The following is a 22178-nucleotide window of genomic DNA, read 5'->3' on the forward strand; positions in this document are numbered from 1 at the left end:
AATAAGTGTCTACATCATGGCAAAAAATGAATTACTATAATTTTACAGTGTTTTTCTTAAAAATCAGTTGTCAATATAGAAAAAAATCTATATATTTCATTATTCCCTCCCCCTTCGAAAAAAAAAAAAAGGAAAGAAAGGTAACGTCTCCATAGTACTGGAAAAAATTCAGCTAACCTCAGCCTAAACAAATACAGAGGAGATTTTAAGCATACCTAACCCAACAAGTAGTTTTAAGAGTTATTTAAGGCAACTATCACTTTTATTTCGCCTGAAGTTATTTCTATTCATTTTGTGAAGTCTGTATACCCTATATCACACTGGTGTAAACACCAAAGGATAAAACCCTGGCACTGTGATGTCTGTTGCTTAGCGTTCTTAATATACTCATGGGATTATGGTGAATATGTCTTCTCATGACATGACGGATTAGACTTAATAGGAGATTTCTCCGTATATATACTAATTTGGTAGGTTTCTCCACTACAGTTAAATGTAAAGGCTCTCTGACATCCTTTTCATGTACTTCAGTTTTGCTTGAACCATATCTTAAAGAACTTTAAAACCTGACATGTTGTTGCATAATCGTTTTTCAAGAGATAGAACACTAACATAACAAGTGAGCATCCTTAATTTGAAGGGAAAGAAAAGGAATCCATTTGTCTACTTATTCTTTGACTGACCCACACTGATCAATTTCTTTTTCCTACATAGTGAGGCTACAGCTACAGATTTACAACTAAATTAAAATGGTACAAAATATTAACTCAGGCGGATTCACAAGGAATAGGTTTTACAAACCTCAAATCGCTGTAAAGACAGAGAATATCAGTGCCCCTAATGCTGTCCACCTAAAGAACCCTCACAACTACCACTAATTTTACATTCAAAATAACTTTGCTAGGGACTTCCCTGGCAGTCCAGTGGTTAAGACTCCACGCTTCCACTGCAGGGAGCGCAGGTTCAATCCCTGGCTGGGGAACTAAGATCCCACATGCCATGCAGCGAAGCCAAAAAGAAAAAATAAAGTAAAATAAATTAACTTGCTTATATGGCAAGAAAAAAGAAAAGAATATGATGTATATATGAAATGAGCATTTTAGCCACATTCACAGAAACTTCCTGAAATGTTCTACTGACTTCTATCCTTAATTTACATATGTGTTCTCAAAGATAAAATTATTTATTTAATAGCGTTGCTTTGTAGAGCTACAGTAGGAGTCGTTCATTCAAAAGGGAGGTTTCTTTGGTATGATACTTGTATTTAAAATTTTAACATTTTAATAAAACATTTCTTCAAGAAAACTTCATGAATTCATAAAATTAAATGCTATGGTAAAAAATATCTTCTTCCTCCAACAGAAAAATAATATATCCACTTAAAAATAGAAAGAATTAGAAAGCTCAATATGCATTATTGTTTTCTACACACATTTTATGAGAACTAATATTGCTTTATCTGCTTGGTTCAAAATATCGCAGTGTAATCTATTGCATATACATATGAAATAGGTCCTGGCAATGTGCACATTAGATTCACATAAGAAATTCTTTACGTTCTCAGGATGAGCTCTGCCCACCTCTTGTGAAGTAGTGCATTGTATCATAACTTTTGATGTATTTCTTCATGCAACTTAATTGTTATCTTAGTCTGTTTTTACTACTAAACAGAAAAACCCAAGTAATTTAGGTGGTCATATTGTTTACTCGTTTAGGGTAAAATAAGTTTGATTTACCATTTCCAGCAAAATCCCAAATCATATGTGACAAGAGGGGAAAAATGTATGTGGAAATGTGCTATGTATACACCACAGCTGTCTCCTAAGGAGAAGGCTGCCCTGTGTTTTACTGAACACTTTGGTGAGTTAGCTTAAGGACCTCTGAGGGCAGAAGCAAGAGCTATTTTACTTTGCATAATAAAACTCAGGAGGCAGATCTGCAATGTAGAGTGTTTCTAAATTACATGTTATCAGTGCTCCATTGATTTCTTCAGTGAGGAATGCCATAGAATGAATCTAGTTAGAGGCTTTTATTAAATCCTAGAGCTTGGAGTCTACTAATAATACCTGTACAAACTTTTTATTTTTAAAAAAATAATGAAATCCTTATATTTCAAACACAGCTTGCTTTTAAATCCACCCTTATTTCCCATACAATAAAAATATTACATAGCTAATATGGGATAGTAATCTGACCAAGTGAACATTCTGTCAAAAGAGGGGCTAGCATACTTGATTCATCCACTTTGGGCTCTTTCCTTACTAGGCTCATATAGAGCCTGTTAATACTGGGCAGAGACCAAGTGGGGAATCAGACGAGATTCTCTAACTCAAGAAATAATGAAGATAACAAACTGAACACACACACACAACACTAGGCTACAAGCAGTCGGTGAGTCTCTGTCTAAGCATTTTACACTCCATGTGTGGGCTGTACCAATATGCTAAAGAAGGTGGGAAGTACTGCTTAAGATAAAAGCAAATCCAGTAACCATAATGAAAAAAGAAGAATGGCATGACAGGTCAAAGCTGGAAAAGTATAACGTGTTTACTTCTTTAGAAATGAGATGAAGAAAGTTAGCACGTGTTATGTAGAAGAAGCTTTGCATCCTTGTAAGAATGGGGGAGGGTTTGCCGACGATGAATTGCATATGCATGTGCATACACACTCTTAAAAGTATATAACTTCTTTAATAAACAATCTATGACTGTCTTGTTTTTTAAGATAGTGCACTAGGCTCTGAGAATTTAGGGAACTGAGAGGTCCTGACAGTCTAGAGTTTGTGTTTTCGTAGAGTGGAGAGGGAAGGAAGAAGCTCAGAGAAACTGGAAAAGCGAAGGTCATGGTTTCAGGATTTATACGTGCTTCAGATATTCACTATTTAAGAGCATAGCTAGATAGAAAAAGTTCCAACTCCTGGGATATTTAAACCCTATTTGTTTGTTAGTTTATTTCTCTGTGGTAGGAATTGGCATATAAGCATGAAGGGAGCAAAAAAATAATTGAATCTCACTGAATTGTGACGTTGCCAGATCGTTATCTAGGAACCATGTTTGGAAACAATTTTTTTTTTTTTTTTGGAAACAATTTTAATTGCTGCTCATCATCCTGATAATGTACTTTTCCTAAAAAGACGTGAAACAACTCATATTTTCAATTTCTGATGTGTTTGGGCTTCAGTGTAACCAGATAATTTTAGTGCTTCATCCACCTGGCCTGTCCATGAATCAAGTCACAAGTGTAGAGTTGTCTTGATATATGGCCAGCCATATATGTAATTTTGCTTTAACAGATTTGATAAATTATGAGGGAGAATGATATACTTTACTAACTTTCAGTTTCACAGAATGTTTATTTTTTCCCTTAGAGAAGCTTTAAGGAAACATATATCAAACCCAATCCCTTCTTAATCATTTTCTTACTATAACTTATAAAGAAAAAGGAGTGCTAGAGACCTCTCTCCAGACTACCACGGTGCCCGCTATGTGTTATTTCCTCTTTCTTCGCCCCTTGAGTGGCAACATAGCCATTGGCTGTGCAGGGATTATGGCAGATCTGACCCTGGATAATCCCTTAGCCACTTATTGCCGTATTTGATTGCAATCACTCATCGACATTTGAGGGTCCTAAAAGAGTGACTCCAGTTACCATCTTCGTGTTTTCCAGCCCACCCACATTGAAGAATGACACTGAGGTCCACTTTCCATAAGATTCCTGAACTATCCAATCTGAGACATTCACTGGAACCAACTTCACCTCAGCGTATGTGCTAGGGAAGAGAGGAGTATATCAGGAAGAAACTCTTGGAACATTATTTGTTTGCTTATTTGTTTGTTTTGGTTAGCAAGTCAAGTTCAGAAGAAATCAGAGCGTGGAAACTGACATTTTCAGATTTTTATAGAAGTGCCTGTTGCTTTCAAGGTCTCCCTGTCACACTGTGATTTACAGATACACTCTATTCATCTTATTGTTTATCCTGTAATCACTGATTGAAACACACACACGCACACCATCCCAACTATAACCATTACTTTTAAGACACTATGCAGTCAACCAATCACCCCTAAAGAAAAATGACAATAATAAAAATATCATTTTCCCAACTGCTCCATTTTCCTCTCAAGAAAAAGGAGTACTTTAAAGGTAGATTTCTAAAGAAATGTAACCCAAAGGAACAGGAGAAGTAGTTGGAAATTCCAGACAATAAGATCAAATGTGGTGTCGGGGGTGATTTCAAGGGTAGGCAAGCCTTTCAAAACATCTCGGATAGCAATAATGTTACCTAAGCTGCTATCTTCCCTTTCTATATATAGAACTAGTCCTGGGGTAGGTAGTAAATCAGAAATGATTGCCTTCTTGTATTTACTATAAGCATCCTCTGTGCCAATTTACACTGACCTGCTTGAACTGGATGAGATTAAACTCCAGTTGCACTCCAATTTGAAAGTGGGCAAGAGATGGGAGAGGTGTGATTTACAGATGCTACGAGGGTCAGACTGTAAATATATCTTTTTACATCAACTGACACCTGTTTTCAATTGTATCAAAGGTATTGTTCTAGTCAGTGAAAATTTTAAGGAATTTCTATTTATAGCCCTAACTAGTCCAAATGTTAGCTATGCCCTTGTATTTAGGTAAAAATATCTTGACGGTAATATTTTTTCTTTCCTTTCAGCTATTTTTATTCATGACAACTCGAAACCTCTAAGAAAAACTTCTGCTAACTTTTGGATTTGTTGTAGCATTACTTCGTGGCCTTCTTAGTGTCTTGCACTAAGCTTTGCCAAATTTCCCTGCTCTGAACCACATTGCCTCCTTCTAGTTCTCGCTTTCAGCCCCCCTACTACCAAAAATAAACCACTTGTGGGAGAATTATCTAAGATTTTTCGAGGGAGATCCAGTGGAATTGTTTCTTCACTCATTGCTTGACTACCTGCTACCCATGTTTCTCTTCCTATTCTGTCGATTTTCCTCACCGCTCCAATCTTCATACAAAAATTAAAAAGAAATATGGTAACATGAAAAATTACTGCCAAACCTATTGTTTTCCACTTCTTATAGGCAAATTCTAGTAGCACCTGCACAGAAAGTTGTAATCTTTACGTATATTACAAGAAACTGACATTTAAATTTTTCTCTCTTCAAAATGGTGCCAAAAATAAAACACAATCAATTGGTAAATGTCCGTTCTTTTTGAGATTTGATCTTTAACCCAACCATTGTAACACAACCATTTTTCTGAAAAAAATAAACTTATTTTTAAATTATTTTTTAATTTCTGGCTAATTAAAAAATTGTTAACAAAACCCATTAAATTCCATGCACTGGCCATATCATAAAAATTTTAAGAGTAGTAGAACTATAATATTATTCAAATATATCTATGTACATGTAATGATATAATAACTTAATTCTTTGGATTCAAATTATGAGTAAAATAATGAAACATGTTGCTTTACATTTGTAGAGCACTTCTGATTAAAAAGATAATGAATTATTTCAATTTCTATGACATTAAATAGATATCATTGACTCTTCTGAGAATTACACATGCATTTTTATTTTTAATAGTCTCTTTTAATCTTACCTATCTGGATATTTTTGTACACAGAAGAAGATAAAATTATAAATTAAAATTCTTCATATAAGAAATTAATATTTCTCAGGTCATTATAAAACACTCCTTTTGTAATGCATAATCTCTTCAACTTTAGAACTATGATTCATGGTTCATTAATGACTTGTTGAAATTTAAGATTTTTTCAAGAAAATTTTCTCTTAACTGCCAGTCTGAAAAATGTCCGTTTAGGATACATTGCCAGTTAACTGGATGCACGAGTTATTAACGTGAAAAGTGCATCAGTTATTACATATTCAATGACTTATTTTAGTTAAAAAAACGTAAGATATAAAATGTTTTATTCTTACTTAAAAGCAATAAGGCATATAATTGTACAGTGATTTAAATCAATGTATTTCAATAAGCATCAGAAAACCATTTGTGTTATTAACTAAATTTCAAGTAATTTATATTTTCTCTAAATATTTAGGGGGTGGATTAGCCAACTCACACTCAGATATATTAAAAATATCTAATATGGAGTTTTAATAACCTTTTAAAAATGAACTCTGAGTCAGTAAGTATTAATCAGTCCCTTTCAGAAGCTCAGGAACTATGGGGGAGACAGGAGTGTAATATACCCTCTCTCATCTTCCAGGAAGTTTAGTTTAAACTAACCTGGATTCACAGTTGGAGCTAATAGACACCAGGCTTAAAGAATGGTTGCATGCTGGTCTCGAGTTTTTGTGCACCATCTCTGGGCAAGCGTTCATATTCAAGAAAGAGACAAGGACGCCAGCTCGGTTCATTAGCCAGAGCTCAACACTTTAGAGACCATTTTGATTTAGACCAAACTTAGGTTGCATTGGTGTGTCTGGCTGAGCTCAGCCTAGGGCTCAGGTAATCTTCTGTTGTCTAAAGAGAAGGAATGTGTAAATAACAATAAAACCCAAAGAAGTTATTTTCATTAATAAGCTCTTATGCTACAGTATAAAATAGAAATAATGGTATGTGGCCTGGACTGTGTCAGGTGGAATGGGATGGAATTCAGCTGAGGGGCTGAATGAATGGGTGGTACCAGGCCAACATTCTCAGGCATTTTTAAAGTGAAAATTAATCTCCTGAAATTCAAATTTCTCAGGACACTCAGAAAGGTACCTACATTAGGCTCTGAAGAATTTCTACAGTGCTGAGAACTTCAAACTGTCTTAAAAAGTGAAATAATGATTCACATTATTTTAAAATAATGATTTAAAAATAAAATCCAAATAATGATTGGTTTTTTTAAGCTACAAGTTTATCTTTTAGTATAGATGTGAAGTAATTTTGTTTCTCTTAAATTCTTCAGTTTTGATTTACATTAGACTAAACAAACCTGAAAATTATAGATAACAGGAAAAAAAAAAAAAAAAAAGAAACCAAGCAGAGAAAAAAGAAAACTTTTAGCAAAACTGTAGCTAATTGCAGGGTAGCCCTTCCTCCAGTGTAGATTATGAGTAGTTTCGACACTACTATTATGGGCAGCTTAATTTTCAAACATTATGTTACTGCAGTCCCTAGAAAGAAATGAAGTAAGCTGACTTAAGTCACATTTGCCAACAGCAAATGGTGCTGCTGGGGCATTCAGGCTGAGATCTGTCTGACGGGAGATGTAAGACCTTCTTCCTATTTACTGCTTCCATACACACCATTCCTGTGTGCTTGATGCCGTGCTGGCGGCCTGTCAGATCTTGTGTTAGACGCTGAGAAATCAGGTACATAAGAAATACCTTCTTCCCTCAATACTATGTAGTCTGGTTTAGGAAAGAGTGTAACACTTCCTTTTTTATTTCCATTCTTGTGAGAAACATGAATTAAGTGCCTACCAGTTTTGAGGCACTAAGGATATAAAATCCTGACTCGTGCCCAGAAGTTTTTCAGACACAGGAGATATAAATTATTTGAAATGAGAGAGTAGCAATCTGAGAGAAATGCAGATTAGTGTGATGAGGGGTCAGAGGAAGAAAACTAATATTAACTAAATGCATATTATGTGTCAGACCTTCTGCCTGGCCTGGAATATACACTCAACACAACAGTCAGAAAACAGTCTCAAATTCTGTTAAAGACAATTCTTAAAAAGAGCAACCTCAGGACACAAGCCACATTTAGGTAGGAAAAAATGTTCCATGAATTGGTAAGAGAAAAGACCATATCTATCCTTCAGGTTTTCCTGATGTGGAAAAGATCCCCATTATGTTAAAAATACTTTTCACATTTAACAGTTTCGTTTTGGAAACGCGTGCTAATTTTTACTCTTACTTTTCACTTTAGCAGTCGGGATAATTACTGTGAAATAGGATTTATGATGATCATTCACATTCATTAAAATGGGACTCTATATGTTGGTAGAATTGCTATAACTTAATAGAGGATTCTGACAAGTATTGGCAAAACACCTATGCATTTGACTCTATATCCCTAAAAGAAATGAAGACATTTAAAAGTATCCTCAAGCATACTTTTCAGTGTTTCTCACAATATATAGAAATAACTGAAATAAAATTTTGCCTTATATGTGTTCACATTATTTGCATGTTCCTCTAATTATTATTATCTCCAACTTCAGCTCTGTAGTAATCATTTCGACCCTCAAGAGATGTTATGTTCTGACAGCATATTATACAATACATACAAGCCCAGAATCCCACATGGTACTCACTGCATCCAGACAAAGTTGAACTCCTGCCTCTAGTAGCGAACTTACCTTAATGATCCAATATACTTGTTACAGGGGAAAAGACATACCCCAGATGGTACACTATTAACCGTATGTGTCATAGATACAGGAGTTTTGACCCAAAGAATTGTGTTAACAGTGCAGTTAAAAAAAGATAAGCAAAGTTGATAACAGTATATTAAATACAGTAAATAGGGAATAGGAGAATGAGATAAATAAAAGCAAATGTTACATATTAAATTATTTACCAGTAATAATTTATCAGTAACTTGAAAATAACAAAAATATTTATTAAACATATCACTCAATGTCAATTAAATAAAATTTTATCCTCAACAGATAAGTATAAGAACATTATATATTTTTTAGATATCACCTCAAGAGGGGCCATTTTCAGTTTCTCTGCTGATTTCTTCAGTCTCTTAACTCTTGCACTCAGACCTAAAGATTATTACTTTAACGCAAATGCAAATACTTTTCAAATATGCTTCATTTTCAATAAGTTCTACTTATTTTCCATAAAAACACTGTGACAGTATATTATAATTTTTAATCACTTCATTGCTGAGCACATAATAGGTATTCTGAAAATAATAATCAGTTGCTTGACAAATATATTAAACTCTTTGAAAACATATACTTGGCTGTCCGAAGTTTCTATATCATAACTTGACTGTGAGCCCCAATTCTAATTTATGAATTTCCGTTTTTATTTTTACAAGTTGAATTTTTCACTCTTTCAGAATTCTTACAACTCCAACTTTTAGACAAGAAAATTTTCACGTTAATTCAAGAGAAACAAATATACACAAGAACCAAATAATGGCTCATATAACATATCTGAAGCAGTTTCCTCCCATCCAAATCCCCTTGAAATAGAGAATAAAATATTTGTTTGGTTCAGATTCACTAACATTGCTAAGCAATACTTTAAATACTTAAATAAAGTATCAAGAGACATAGTATTAGAAATTGTAAATATCCAAAGTCTCTCCCTGTTAAGTATTTAAACCACTTCTGTGAACCTTTAGAGTGATGTCATTAGGAGTTATTGTTTTTTACCTCTTGTGAACACACAGAGAGATATAACACGCCCACACATTTTCTCAAAGTGCAGACCTCACACATTTCATTTCAACTTACTATACGCCCTGATACAATGTTATATTCATTTCTATATGGGCAAAACAATACAAGAATGTTCTTATAACATGTTGAATAGATGTTGATGTGAGTGGCTCTCTTCTCTGAAAGGAACTCAGGCCAAGTTCGAACATTTTGCAAAAGCCTAATCCGAAGACCTTAAGAGCAATTTGCCAAAATATTAACCGTAGATTGATTTAAGAATGCAAGCATACCTTTATAGATTCACTTCTCAATTACACATAAAAGGGAAGAGAAGACAGGAAATTCATCACTAATGTTGCTCAATAAAAGTTCATCAAGCAGATGAGACAGAGCTCCAGAACAATTATGTGTGTATCTGTGGTATAACTGAATTTTTCTGTTGGTGATTTCCCGTGGCTTTCTACCAAGATTAGAGAGAAATCTACAAGCCAATGCTCGTCCGCGCACTCACCTCACGTGGGTGATGAGGAGGGAGGCGGTGGGGATGAAGAAGTCGTCCGCTCGGTCGAACTGCTTTCCCACGGGCTGGGTGTGGATGGTGTGATGTGGCGCGTCCCCGCTGGCCAGGGTTATCACCTAAACACAGCACCACATTTAGATCTTGGCCGTGCAGGCCCTTAATGGGATCAGAGATGAAATAAATCTCTGGCGGTTGTTTGCATAGGCTCTTTGTTTTCAACCCCAAAATTAGTACATTGTTAAGCAAATTGCAATTCTGCGTTTGCTTATTTTCAGTGTAAAAGTTTCTAAAAGAAAAAAAATGGGAAACATCTTTTTCTTGAACAATTTCTGCCTAAAAGATAAAATAATATACATATAGGTAACTCCTGCATTATAAAAATGTTATTGCTATAATAAGAGATATGAAAGCAAGCGTACACATGACGTAAATGAGATGCTGGCTTTCTTTTCTTTCTTCCTTCTGCCCTCCCTCTCTTCCTCTCTCTCCCCCTTCCTTCCTTCTTTCCTTCCGTCCTTCCATCCATCCTTCACAACTTGATTGAGGAATAAATGATATATTAAAAAAAAACCCTCTCCCTCCTATACAACAGAGTTGTAAACATAGGACAGAAAACTCTAAAATATATCATTTGAAATATTTTTGCTCTTAGAAATCTTAGAATAGATTTACATATTTTAAAAATTTCCATTTTATAAATTGAAAATGATAAAGTTGAATAAGTTTTAATCAAAGAGGTCTCTTCTAACTATTCGTCATTAATTGGTTTTTAAAATTTTCATAGTTCATTAAAGAAAAGAACACTACATTTAAGCTCTTTTATCCCTTATATCCCATTTTGCATGGGATATCTATCAGTTCTTTCTTCTGATTTCTGATTTCTCATACCTTCACAGCTGTCCTATTGTCCCTGCTGCACAACCATTGTTCTGTGTTAGCTTTTTAAAGTATTTTCCTGCCTTTATTTTACCCCTTTTAAATCCTTTCTACATATGGGCACCAAATCAAACTTCTTAAACTTTTGACTGCCTGAGTTAAATAGACTATCTTCCCTCAAAACTGAGTGTCTTCCTTTGGTTTTTAGGACAGAAGGAGATAGCATTTTTAGTTTTAGATTTTTTTTTACCCTAAAAAGTTAATTTTTGTTTATTGCAATGAGCATAATTTCACTGAGTTACATTGGGAATTGCCAAGTTCAAGAAAATAGAGTAATTATTATAATAGTCAAGAAAGGCTCAGTCATGTTATAGTCACAAACCAAAACAAAGCAGAAACAAATCTTTACTTCTTTACTACTTACTTCTTTATTTTTTAATAATAAAGACTTTTGTTTCATACCTCTTACTTTCCTAGAGGGCTTTGGTAGGATATCTATTGTTTTTAGCATTTTTAATTCTGATTTCCATGCGGAAAGAGCAGCTAACTACCTTGAATGTTTCCATTTATGAAAGACCTCTTTTGCCAAAACTAATCATATGGCCTCACCCAACCAAAAGAAGCCCCCCCCACCATGTGCCCAGAGGAAGAGAGAACCAAAGTATGTGATAACGCTTTAAACGTACTCTACCTATTTTATTAATGAGTAACAGTGAGAAAGTCCTCACTGGATTTTAGCCATTCATAATTATGCCTATAAGACTTTAATAAAACTCAACAGGGGTAATAACAATGGAACTCCCCAAATTTTCTTCCCTTTAGATTGTATAGAGGTACATAATTCTCAAGCTGCATGTACGTGTATTTGAAATTAGTAATAATACTTAGACTGACAGCAGCAATAATAATACTTACTGAGAGCTTGCTATGGGCCAGGTAACACTTAAACAACACTGTAATGTGTGTATTGCATCCCAAACTTAATGACGCAAAAATATTTCACGCCACTGAAGGCAGATTAACTGGACCTCTCTTCTGCGCTTGGCACCGTCCTAGGTTGTAAAAAATACAAAGCCACTTCCCCAGTTCCCCTCAGTCTGGACTTTGATGGGTTGAGGTCCTTCTCGTTGCTGGAATTGAGCAGGGAGTGGTGAATTGCCAGGTTCAGGACTGAGCTCACTGAAGGACACAGATTGATCTGTGATGTACCTCAATCAATAAGCCCAATCTTGCAACAATTCTGAACTCATTTCTAACAGCATCCTGCTGCTGGCCTGTCTTTATGTGATGCCTGCTGCAAACCCAGAGCTACCACCTCCCACCGTCACCCCATCTGGCTGGGTCCTACTTCCTGGCCAATGGAAGAACGCAAGGACTTTATTCCAAGTTGTTTCCTGGGGATATTTTCTTTTCTAATTGTTGTGCGTTTACAAGACATTACATACAGGTTCCAAAACTGTGCAGATGACAGACTAATGAGTTTTAGATTTTTACAGAATTTCTTAAGCTTTCATAAGACATAAGTGCTCTTTAAAAAGAAAAACATACTATGATAAATATTCAGACTTCATCTGAGAACACTAGATGGAAAATCACTGTCTTAAATACCTAAAATTATGACAGTTTATGGGTATTAATTAATTATAAATGTCACAGAAAATAAAACATATTGCTTTCATAATCAACAAAGATGTACAGATTTAATTATACTCAACAGGAAAACACAAAGGAGGGCTTTCAGATCCTTGATAAAATGTTTTGCACCTTCAAGGGTGAGAGGGTCCCATTATAAGATATAACACATTAGGGCTAAAAAGTTACTTCCTAGCCCTCAAGACCTGGCGTCAATCTCTCTTTCCAGTCTAATCTTTCACCATCATGGCACAGGGACACTCTAGCAAAAATGAGAGCTTGACCATGTTTTTGGTTTCAGTTCAATTTCTCCAGAGGAAAATCTGTTCCCCTTTCAAACAAATCTCAAATCCCATTTCTCTCGAAGATATTTTCTGGTAATCCTGTTGGGAGACGATTATCCATAAATATCTTGACGTTTCCGCAGAGTCAAGTCTTTCTGAGCAAAAAGCACGCCACCTTGGTTAAAGGATGATCGTGCAGCAAAAATGCCTTTGGAAGCTAGAAACAGAGTATTTCTCCTGAGAGATTTAGAGACTTAATTCCTCTGAGCCAATTACTGAGGTGCCAGGGTACTGACCTTCCTCTCCTCTCCCTGGAGAAGATTTGCATGCTTTCCAGACTAATAATCTCTTCTCTCTCACATGAGACGGTGGGTTGAGGTGCCAGCAGCCTAAAATAACTTAGAGACACATGATTCCAGGCTCCTCCTGCAGTAGGACTGTGCTGGTCATGAAGGGTGACACTAGCCTCTCACCACATCACCCCATAGGGGTTGGGGCCAGAGAATAAATACTAACAGGCTGCATGGGTAAGAAACAGTCTGTTCTCTGATCCAGAGACCCTGTGTTTCCTGTCAGTCTGTCTATCATCTATGATCTATATATCTATCTATCTATCACCTATTTATCATCTATCCGTCTTATACATACATAAATACACACACACTCTCTTCATGTAAATAAGTCTTGTTGTATGTCGTATTTTAAGAGTAATTCTCAGTCCTTACATTTTATTTTATATTTTCAGTTGTGAAACTAACCTTTCACTTCCACCCACCAAGTATTTTAAAAATTCACTAAATCTTATTAGCATAATTTTTATTAGACATTCAGAGAAAAAGAACCTGTTTTTAGATGGCTGGACAATGTGTGGGAAGTTTCTCATCAACTCTACAGATAGTCACTGTCAAAATGTGTATATATGTATATATACCTCTATCTGTCAATTTCTCATGTAAACAATTTCAAAACATAAGCAAATTTCACAAAAATGACAGTACATATTCCCAATTAGAAGTGAACCTGCACTCAGATAGTAAAGTACTATGTGTTTGGAGAACACTGGGGACCTGCTTTGAGACTCTGTCTAACTCTCCTGGTCTCTATCTCACAGGACCCACCCTCCAGGCCCCATTTAAAACAGATGGAAACAAGAAAATTCTCATGAAAATTCGAGGGAGGTAGGAAACGTAAATCATAATATTTTTTTCTTAATAGCTTCAGCTTTAGGTTATTCTTTTTGCATGTAAATCTAATGTTTGGAACGTCTGAACTAAAATATTTTCCAAGCAAAAAGGTACTTGAGAATCAACATTTTTTTCCCTTACTGTGAAGATCTAGGTGGAAGAATATCATCGTTAAATGGTTATGTGTCCAATTAGATATTGAAAGGTTTAAAGATCATTATTTTCTCAAATACACTGAAATGTACTTACCTGTAGTGTTGGAGAAGTCTTTTCCATGGTACCCCAGCTTAGCACCCAGACTTGATCATGTGATTTGTCGTAGTGTAATTTAACAGGGATGGGGTCTGTGCTTACTGCCTGTAATAGATAGAAGTTGAAAAAGTTTTCAGGCCGAAATATTAGTTTAAAACTAGGCCAAAAATTATAGAAAAATCCAAGAGTTTAGATGTCAGATTAAAAATGTATGTTGCCAATTATCTAATTTTCTAAACCTTTATTTGATTAATTTGGAAATATAATACTTTACTCAAATATATTTTTGCACAATTTTATACAGTCTTACATTCATTCATTACCTATGCAAATTCATTACCTATGCAAATAATGGAGAAGCTATTTAGAAACTCAAGATATAAATGATTAATATGTGCATTTTAATCAACTGTTGAGTACAGGTAAGAACTATATTTATACTATTAGATTTTTCTATCCCACTGCTGGTTATGGGACTTGACCATTTATAATGCTAACATGCCAACAATCTGATACATGGTTGTAACTCTAATAACAGATTACCTAATTTAGTTTCCTTAATGAGAAGTCTAAAGCCACAGAAAAAGAAGCAGCAATTTTCTGTATCGTACTTGACATGGTAAATGTACTTTCCTGCTAATATTTATAATATCTAGCATTTACTGAAAACAAAACTTCCAAAACACGCATTGCTGCCAGAAAGTTATTTCACTCACCTTAATTCCAAGCTATTTATGTCATAAACTAATACCTTTTAGAAGTAATTTCCTGCAATATTAATAGTTACACATTTTCTAATTTAATAACATAGAACAAATTGTTTTCAGTAAAACAACCTTTATCCAATATTGAAAACGTTTCTTTCCAAGCTCTATTGAATATCCTTAGAGAATTTCCCAAGTCCTAGTTTATAATGTAATTCTCTTCTCAGTGGATTAAAAGTTGTAGTTGAATATATAGAGATTCATATTTTAACTAACACTTTGGCAATTTAGTCTTACTAAAGTATTTCTTTTCTGAAATCTTGCCCTGTATTTTATCTATTTAAAATTCTCAATATTCTTGGATTAGAATTAATTACTGGATTTCTGAAAAGACCTATTTAAGCATTTCTGTATTAGTGTCCTCACCCCTTTCTCTCTGGCTAACAGAGCCACGATAACATTTTGGGTTCAGGTGTGCAGTGATGTTCTAAGGGAAGGTAGCCCACCTGAGGACCAGCAGAGATTTAAGCCAATGACTAATCTTATTCCCCTTTGACAAGGGTGAAATTTCCCCGACTCCCTAGAGGTGAGGGGTAGTCACATGGCATATCCTAGTTTACACATTGTGAAGATTAAGGTGATGAATGATTTCTGAGAGTGAAGCATTTCCATCAAAAGAGACAATAGCAGGAGGAGACCTCCATGCACCACACTTTCTCCTTCTTCCTGCTTTGAATGCTGTCAGATGAGGATATTAAGCCTCAATTTCTAAAGCCATTTTGAGGTCATGAAACAATAAGCTTAAGAAGGAAAAGCCACCACTTTGAGAATTTAGCAGGAGAAACATGAAAGGAGACTGAATTCTCCACGATAGTCTTGAACTGCGGCACAAACCTAGAATAACTATCCCGAGACTTGATGCTATTTGGGATAACTATACAGTTCTATTGCTTGAGGAATAGCTGGTCTGGTATTTGGTGAATCGTACTCAAGTGAATGCCAGACGTTTCATTTCGATTCTTCATGTACTGATCAATAATTTCAACGGGTATATAGCAAAAGAGCCATCATTAATCATTACACTAATAACAAGGCAGTAAGATTCCTTTGATTTTTCAAATTTTTCCCTTTATATGTTAAACCTGATCTATGTAGGATTATAATAGCCTATTTTGCATGAAACTTAAAATGGAATAATCTTTAGGCATTTAAAAAGTTAAAGATAAAATAATTCAATAGGCAACAGAAGCAGCAATAACAAAAAGACCTCATTGTTAATCAATTGTTAGGATATGGTTATAAAAATAGCAAAGATCCTTAGATAACTTTATAAAGTAGGGAACAATTTGAATAAAAATTTTCAGTTTGCCAGCTCTCATAAATTTCTTTTCTTTCCACTTGGCCCTTCATAACTATTATCTTGTAAGGACATACCACGATCCATAGGTTCTGTTAATGTCCCCATAAGACGTGATAAGAAAACTGAGACACTTATCTTACCGGCAGTCATCCAGCCAGTGAACAGCAAGCCTGGGATCTGGGTCTGAGTTCTTTCCCAAAGTGGGAACCTCCCTACCTATGAAAGACCATTCCTCCTAGTGGACAGTTTCATTCCTGACAATGTTTGGATATGCTGCCCTATTATTTATGCTTCATAGATAAGAAACATTCTTTGGGGTTTTTTTCTTTTGGAGGGTGAAGAGAAACCCACGGGACCCAAGTATATGCAGTATCATTTGTATAAGCAGTACAATCCCAGGGGAGAATCACTGAGAGGCAGTATACACCATGCTTATGAGCATGTATTCTGAAGCTGACTTCAAATCTTAGTGTCTTCACTTAAATTTAAATAATAATAATAACTTGGGAACTTACTAACGCTTTCTGTGGCTCAGTTTCCTCTATAATAAAATGGAGACAGTAATAACACCTACTTCAGAGGGTCGTTGTAAATACTGGATGAGGTAGTAAATATAAAGTGCTCAGGTATGCCTGATGAATGCTAAACATGATGGAAATACCACTGCTCCTACTATTAGAAAAACTAACTGAACTAGAGTATTTTCATGACAGCATTATAGTGTTTTAGAGATGTAATGCCCTTATTTAGCAAATGAAGAAACTAGAAGAGGTTATTTACTTTAATAATCACAGTCTCTGTCCTGGAAGAGTTTATAGGTGAGAGGGTGAAAGAAGAATTTAAAATAACTTGATGCATGTGACAAAATAAAAATAAGGGCCAAATGCCTTGGAAGCTCAGAGGAAGAAGTACAGAGCAGGATGGGGGAGAAGATGAAGTGAGGCTTTAATTGAGCCTTAAAGTATAAACATTTTCTTTTATAAATGGCAGGAGACAATTTTTTATTTATCTTATTATTTTTAAATTGGGATATATTTGCTTTACAATGTTGTGTTAGTTTATGCTGTACAAAAGAGTGAATCAGCTATATGTATACCTATATCCCCTCCCTCTGCATCTCCCTTCCACCCCTCCCATCCCACCCCGCTAGGTCATCACAGAGCACTGAGCTGAGCTCCCTGTGCTACACTGCAGGTTCCCACTGGCTATCAATTTGACACATGGTAGTGTATTTTTTAAAGTTAAGTTATGAGAATATATTTCAGGAGGTGTCAGAAGGCAGTTCACAATTAAATTCCTTCAAATAAGTGAAGATACGTTTTTAAAGGAAGAAAATATCAATTTTCAAAACAACTTCTCAATTTGAAAGGAAAAATCTATTTACAAGTTCTCAAGTGTGCAGATACAAAACGTTTTACGGAGGAAATGTTGACATGGTTTTCAGCCAGGAAATCATACAACAATGACAAAAATATGTGCAAACAACCGTATTCAGGATCATCTTTCCATAACCCAGTTTTCAGTCAAAAAACAGAAATTTTCCTACATAAATGGCCAATGTTTGAAAGGGATAAATTACAGGTGTTGACTTTTATAAAATATCTGCTGGTCTACTTTGGAAATTACTCTAAACGTTCAATTTAGACCATTAGCTTCTGAAAAAGAGAAAGGCACTATATTTGACACACACAAGAAATTCGTGCCACAAGTAAGCCTGTAAGCCTGTGTTATAAAACAGATCTTATTTTTGAAAAAGACAGTATAGAGTCTATTATCCTTAATGGTCCTCTTTCTCCTCTACTTCCCATCCTCACGCCCCAGCTGGACCTGCCTTCCAAACGCTGAGCCCTTTGCAGCTCCTGCCCTGCTTAGACCACATAGGGGCCTCTATCACCTCCAACCCCATCTCCTGGTTTCCACCCTTCAACTTTCTACTCGTCCACTTTCTCGACAGAGTGAGCATTAGGCAGATCATGGCACCAATTTGCTCAAAACACAATGTCTTCTCAGTTCCCTCAGAGTAAAAGCCAAAAGCCCTTATAATGACCTGTCGCACCTGGTCTTCTTTCTCAGATCCTTCACCTTCCAGGCTCCCCCCGATGGCTCCAATCCAGATGCTCTGGCTTCCTTGCTGTTCATCCAACATGCCGATCACACTTCTACTTTTTGGAGGCTTTTCCCCAGAACCAACCGCCTTCCCCGGATAACCCAGTGTCTACTTCTTGGACACCTTTGCTGAGAACTCACCTTGTGGGTGAGGCCAGCATGGCCACTCTATTTAATAGTGCACCCAGCCTGCCCTTCATCTTTCACTTTCCCAGTCCCACCTGGTCTGCTCTGCCATTTTACCTTTTCCAGTGGCACTGACCACTTTCCGTATCGTAGAATTTACGTGTCATTTTTAGTATTCTTATTTTTTGTTGTTTGTCTCTATCCAGTGGGCTCTAGGCTCCAAGAAGGCAGGCCTTTTGTGTTTGTTTAGCTCAACGGTATCACTTATGCACTTAGAACAGTACCTTGTAAATTGTAGTATTCGATATATAATTAATGAGCACCTACATCTACTTCACTGGGAAAAGCAAATTGCAAAATTGAACAACATGACAAAAGGCACTATAATTAAGATCATGATTATTACTTTATATAACAAAGACAACTACACTCTGCACTAGGCTTGTTATGAACAAAATTTTTCTCTAAATATTTTACAAATACAAATTATTATTTTAATCTTCTTGACAGTTGTTTTGTTGACATGTGCACTATTGATATTTATATAGATAAAAGTAAACAAAAGACTAAGGGTACCAATGTCCATCCCTACAGACTATAAAATTCACACTCTCCCTCAAGATAACTTCATACCCACCATCCAATATACAGATAAATTCAGGTCTCCAACTTTGGTCCATATGTTAAATATTCATAAAATGTAATATGATTTTTTAAGATAAAAATAAAAATAAACAATGTCTTGGGATTCCCTTCTCACAACTAGTCATCTTTCATTGCCCTTGTGTTGCATACACTTCGTTTGGAGACCATTAGCGTAAATATTTTTTGTTTCTGCAGCCATCGAGCATTTATCAAGAAAAACGATGTAAATCAATATGTAATGTTCAAGAATGTATGATTGGGAAAAAGCATTGCACATATGCTTATCTTTCACCTCAAAATTACCTTATGTGCATAGAATGCTCAATTAGTACTTAGTATGATTTGCATTTGACTACCAATATTATTTTGCTAGAAAAATTGTTTTCAAACTTTGCCTTGAGAAGCTTACAGAAATGAGCCTTATTCACAGCAGGTGCTTTGAACTGCCCCATAATAGAACAAAGGGGCTCACTTTTGATCTATTGAATGCTTCTGTGAGACTTTGTTTAAATAAAATTTTCTGATACTATAGTTTGGAAACTTCTCTCCATCCCATAAACACTGTAATTTTCTGTACACAGTAGCCTTTGCTTGGCCTGATATTATCTGATATTCAGATAATTAATTATCTGATATTCAGATAATTAGGCCACAATCCTTCTTCCAAAGATTTATTGATTTATGGACATATTCAGAAGTATCTTTCAAATAACTTAACATTTTGTTATTGTAATTAATAGTAGTCTAAATATTCAGATCCTAGAATCATATTTCTTATCTTCCCATGTAAGTACCATTTTCAGTGTTATATTATCATGATGAATTATCTTCTTATCCTATTCCTTTGTAAAAATGTGTAAAATATACTACATAATGTAATAACAAAAAGTTTTTATCTGTTGTAGCTTTATAAAGATACTGATATTTTTTTCTTTAATATTTTAAAATATTGTTTCAAACACTGAATAAGGATACAATTTACTTACAGTATGAGTTCTTTTTTTCTTTGTAGATCTATAAATTTTAACTCCCTCATAATCCCAACATACCTAGTGTGATATAAATTTATCAGTATTAGAGACCTTCAAGATGGCTGAGGAGTAAGACGTGGAAATCACCTTCCTCCCCACAAATACATCAGAAATACATCTATATGTGGAACAAATCCTGCAGAACACCTACTGAACGCTGGCAGAAGACCTCAGACCTCCCAAAAGGCAACAAACTCCCCACATAACTGGGTAGGGCAAAAGGAAAAAACAGAGACAAAAAATAGGGATGGGACCTGCACCTCTAGGAGGGAGCCGTGAAGGAGGAAAGGTTTCTACACACTAGGAGCCCCTTCGCGGGCGGGGACTGCAGGTGGCAGAGGGGGGAAGCTTCGGAGCTGCGGAAGAGAGCGCAGCCACAAGGGTGCGGAGGGCAAAGCGGAGAGATTTCCCGCACAGAGGATCGGTGCCAACCGGCACTCACCCTTAGTTTAGAATTTAGAGGTTATTATCATTGGTAGATTCGTTTATTGATTTGGCTGCTCTCTTCTTTATATATATATATATTTTTTTTTTCCTTTTTCTCTTTTTGTGAGTGTGTATGTCTATGCTTCTTTGTATGATTTTGTCACTATAGCTTTGCTTTTACCATCTGTCCTAGGATACGGTCTGTCCTTTTTTTTCTTAGTACAGTTTTTAGCGTGTGTTTTCATTGGTGGATTTGTTTTTTGGTTTGGTTGCTTTCTTCTTTCTTTCTTTCTCCTTTTTTTTCTTTTTTTAATTATTTTCAATTTTTTAATTTTTAATATATTTTTTATTTTAATAACTTTATTCTCTTTTTTTCTTCCTTTCTTTCTTTTTGTCTCCATTTTTTTCTGAGCTGTGTCACTGATAGGGTCTTGGTGCTCTGGCCAGGGGTCAGGCCTGAGCTTCTGAGGTGGGAGAGGCAAGTTCAGGATATTGGTCCACCAGACACCTCCCAGCCCCATGTAGTATCAAACAGCAAAAGCTCATCAGAGATCTCCATCTCAATGCTAAGACCCAGCTCCACTCAATGACCAGCAAGCTACAGTGCTGGACACCCTATGCGAAACAACTAGCAAGACAGGAACACAACTCCACCCATTAGCAGAGAGGCTGCCTAAAATCATAATAATGTCACAGACACCCCAAAACACACCACCAGACACGGTTCTGCCCACCAGAAAGACAAGATCCAGCCTCATCCACCAGAGAACAGGCACCAGTCCCCTCCACCAGAAAGCCTACACAACACACTGAACCGACCTTAGCCACTGGGGGTAGACACCAAAAACAATGGGAATTATGAACCTGCAGCCTGAGAAAAGGAAACCCCAAACACAGTAAGTTAAGCTAAATGAGAAGACAGAGAAACACACAGCAGATGAAGGAGCAAGATAAAAACCCACCAGACCTAACAAATGAAGAGGAAAAGAGGAGTATACCTGAATAAGAATTCAGAGTAATGACAGTGAAGGTGATCCAAAATCTTGGAAATAGAATGGAGAAAATAAAAGAAATGTTTAACAAGGACCTAGAAGAACTAAAGAGCAAACAAACAGTGATGAACAACACAATAAATGAAATTTAAAATACTATAGAAGGAATCAATAGAAGAATAACTGAGGCAGAAGAATGTATAAGTGACCTGGAAGATAAAATAGTGGAAATAACTACCACAGAGCAGAATAAAGAAAAAAGAACGAAAAGAATTGAGGACAGTCTCAGAGACCTCTGGGACAAAATTAAACGTACTAAAATCAAATTTTAGGGGTCCCAGAAGAAGAAAAAGAGAAAAAAAAAAAGGGACTGAGAAAATACTTGAAGAGATTATAGTTGAAAACTTCCCTAAGAAAGGAAATAGTCAATCAAGTCCAGAAAGTGCAGAGAGCCCCATACAGGATAGATCCATGGAGAAACACGACAAGACACATACTGATCAAACAATCAAAAGTTAAATACAAAGAAAAAATATTAAAAGCAGAAAGGGAAAAACAACAAATAACATACAAGCAATCCCCATAAGGTTAACAGCTGATCTTTCAGCAGAAACTCTGCAAGCCAGAAGGGAGTGGCAGGACATACTGAAAGTGATGAAAGGGAAAAAACCTACAACCAAGATTACCCGATCC

At 35.7% G+C, this 22178-nt stretch overlaps 1 protein-coding gene across 3 annotated transcripts in view; it reads right to left on the reverse strand.

Annotated features, from left to right (window-relative positions):
- Positions 1–22178, reverse strand: part of FSTL5 (follistatin like 5) — a gene marked incomplete at both ends in the record, with an annotated part of 620821 nt that overhangs the window by 31264 nt on the left and 567379 nt on the right. For all 3 annotated transcript variants that reach the window (XM_082653501.1, XM_082653500.1, XM_082653499.1), the window contains 2 exons: positions 9859–9983; positions 14093–14200. In XM_082653501.1, coding sequence (XP_082509627.1) covers positions 9859–9983; positions 14093–14200 — 233 coding nt within the window. The remainder of the gene's footprint in view (positions 1–9858; positions 9984–14092; positions 14201–22178) is intronic.

Source organism: Grampus griseus (genome assembly GCF_964374135.1).
Source record: "Grampus griseus genome assembly, chromosome: 4".
Classification (NCBI taxonomy): domain Eukaryota; kingdom Metazoa; phylum Chordata; class Mammalia; order Artiodactyla; family Delphinidae; genus Grampus; species Grampus griseus.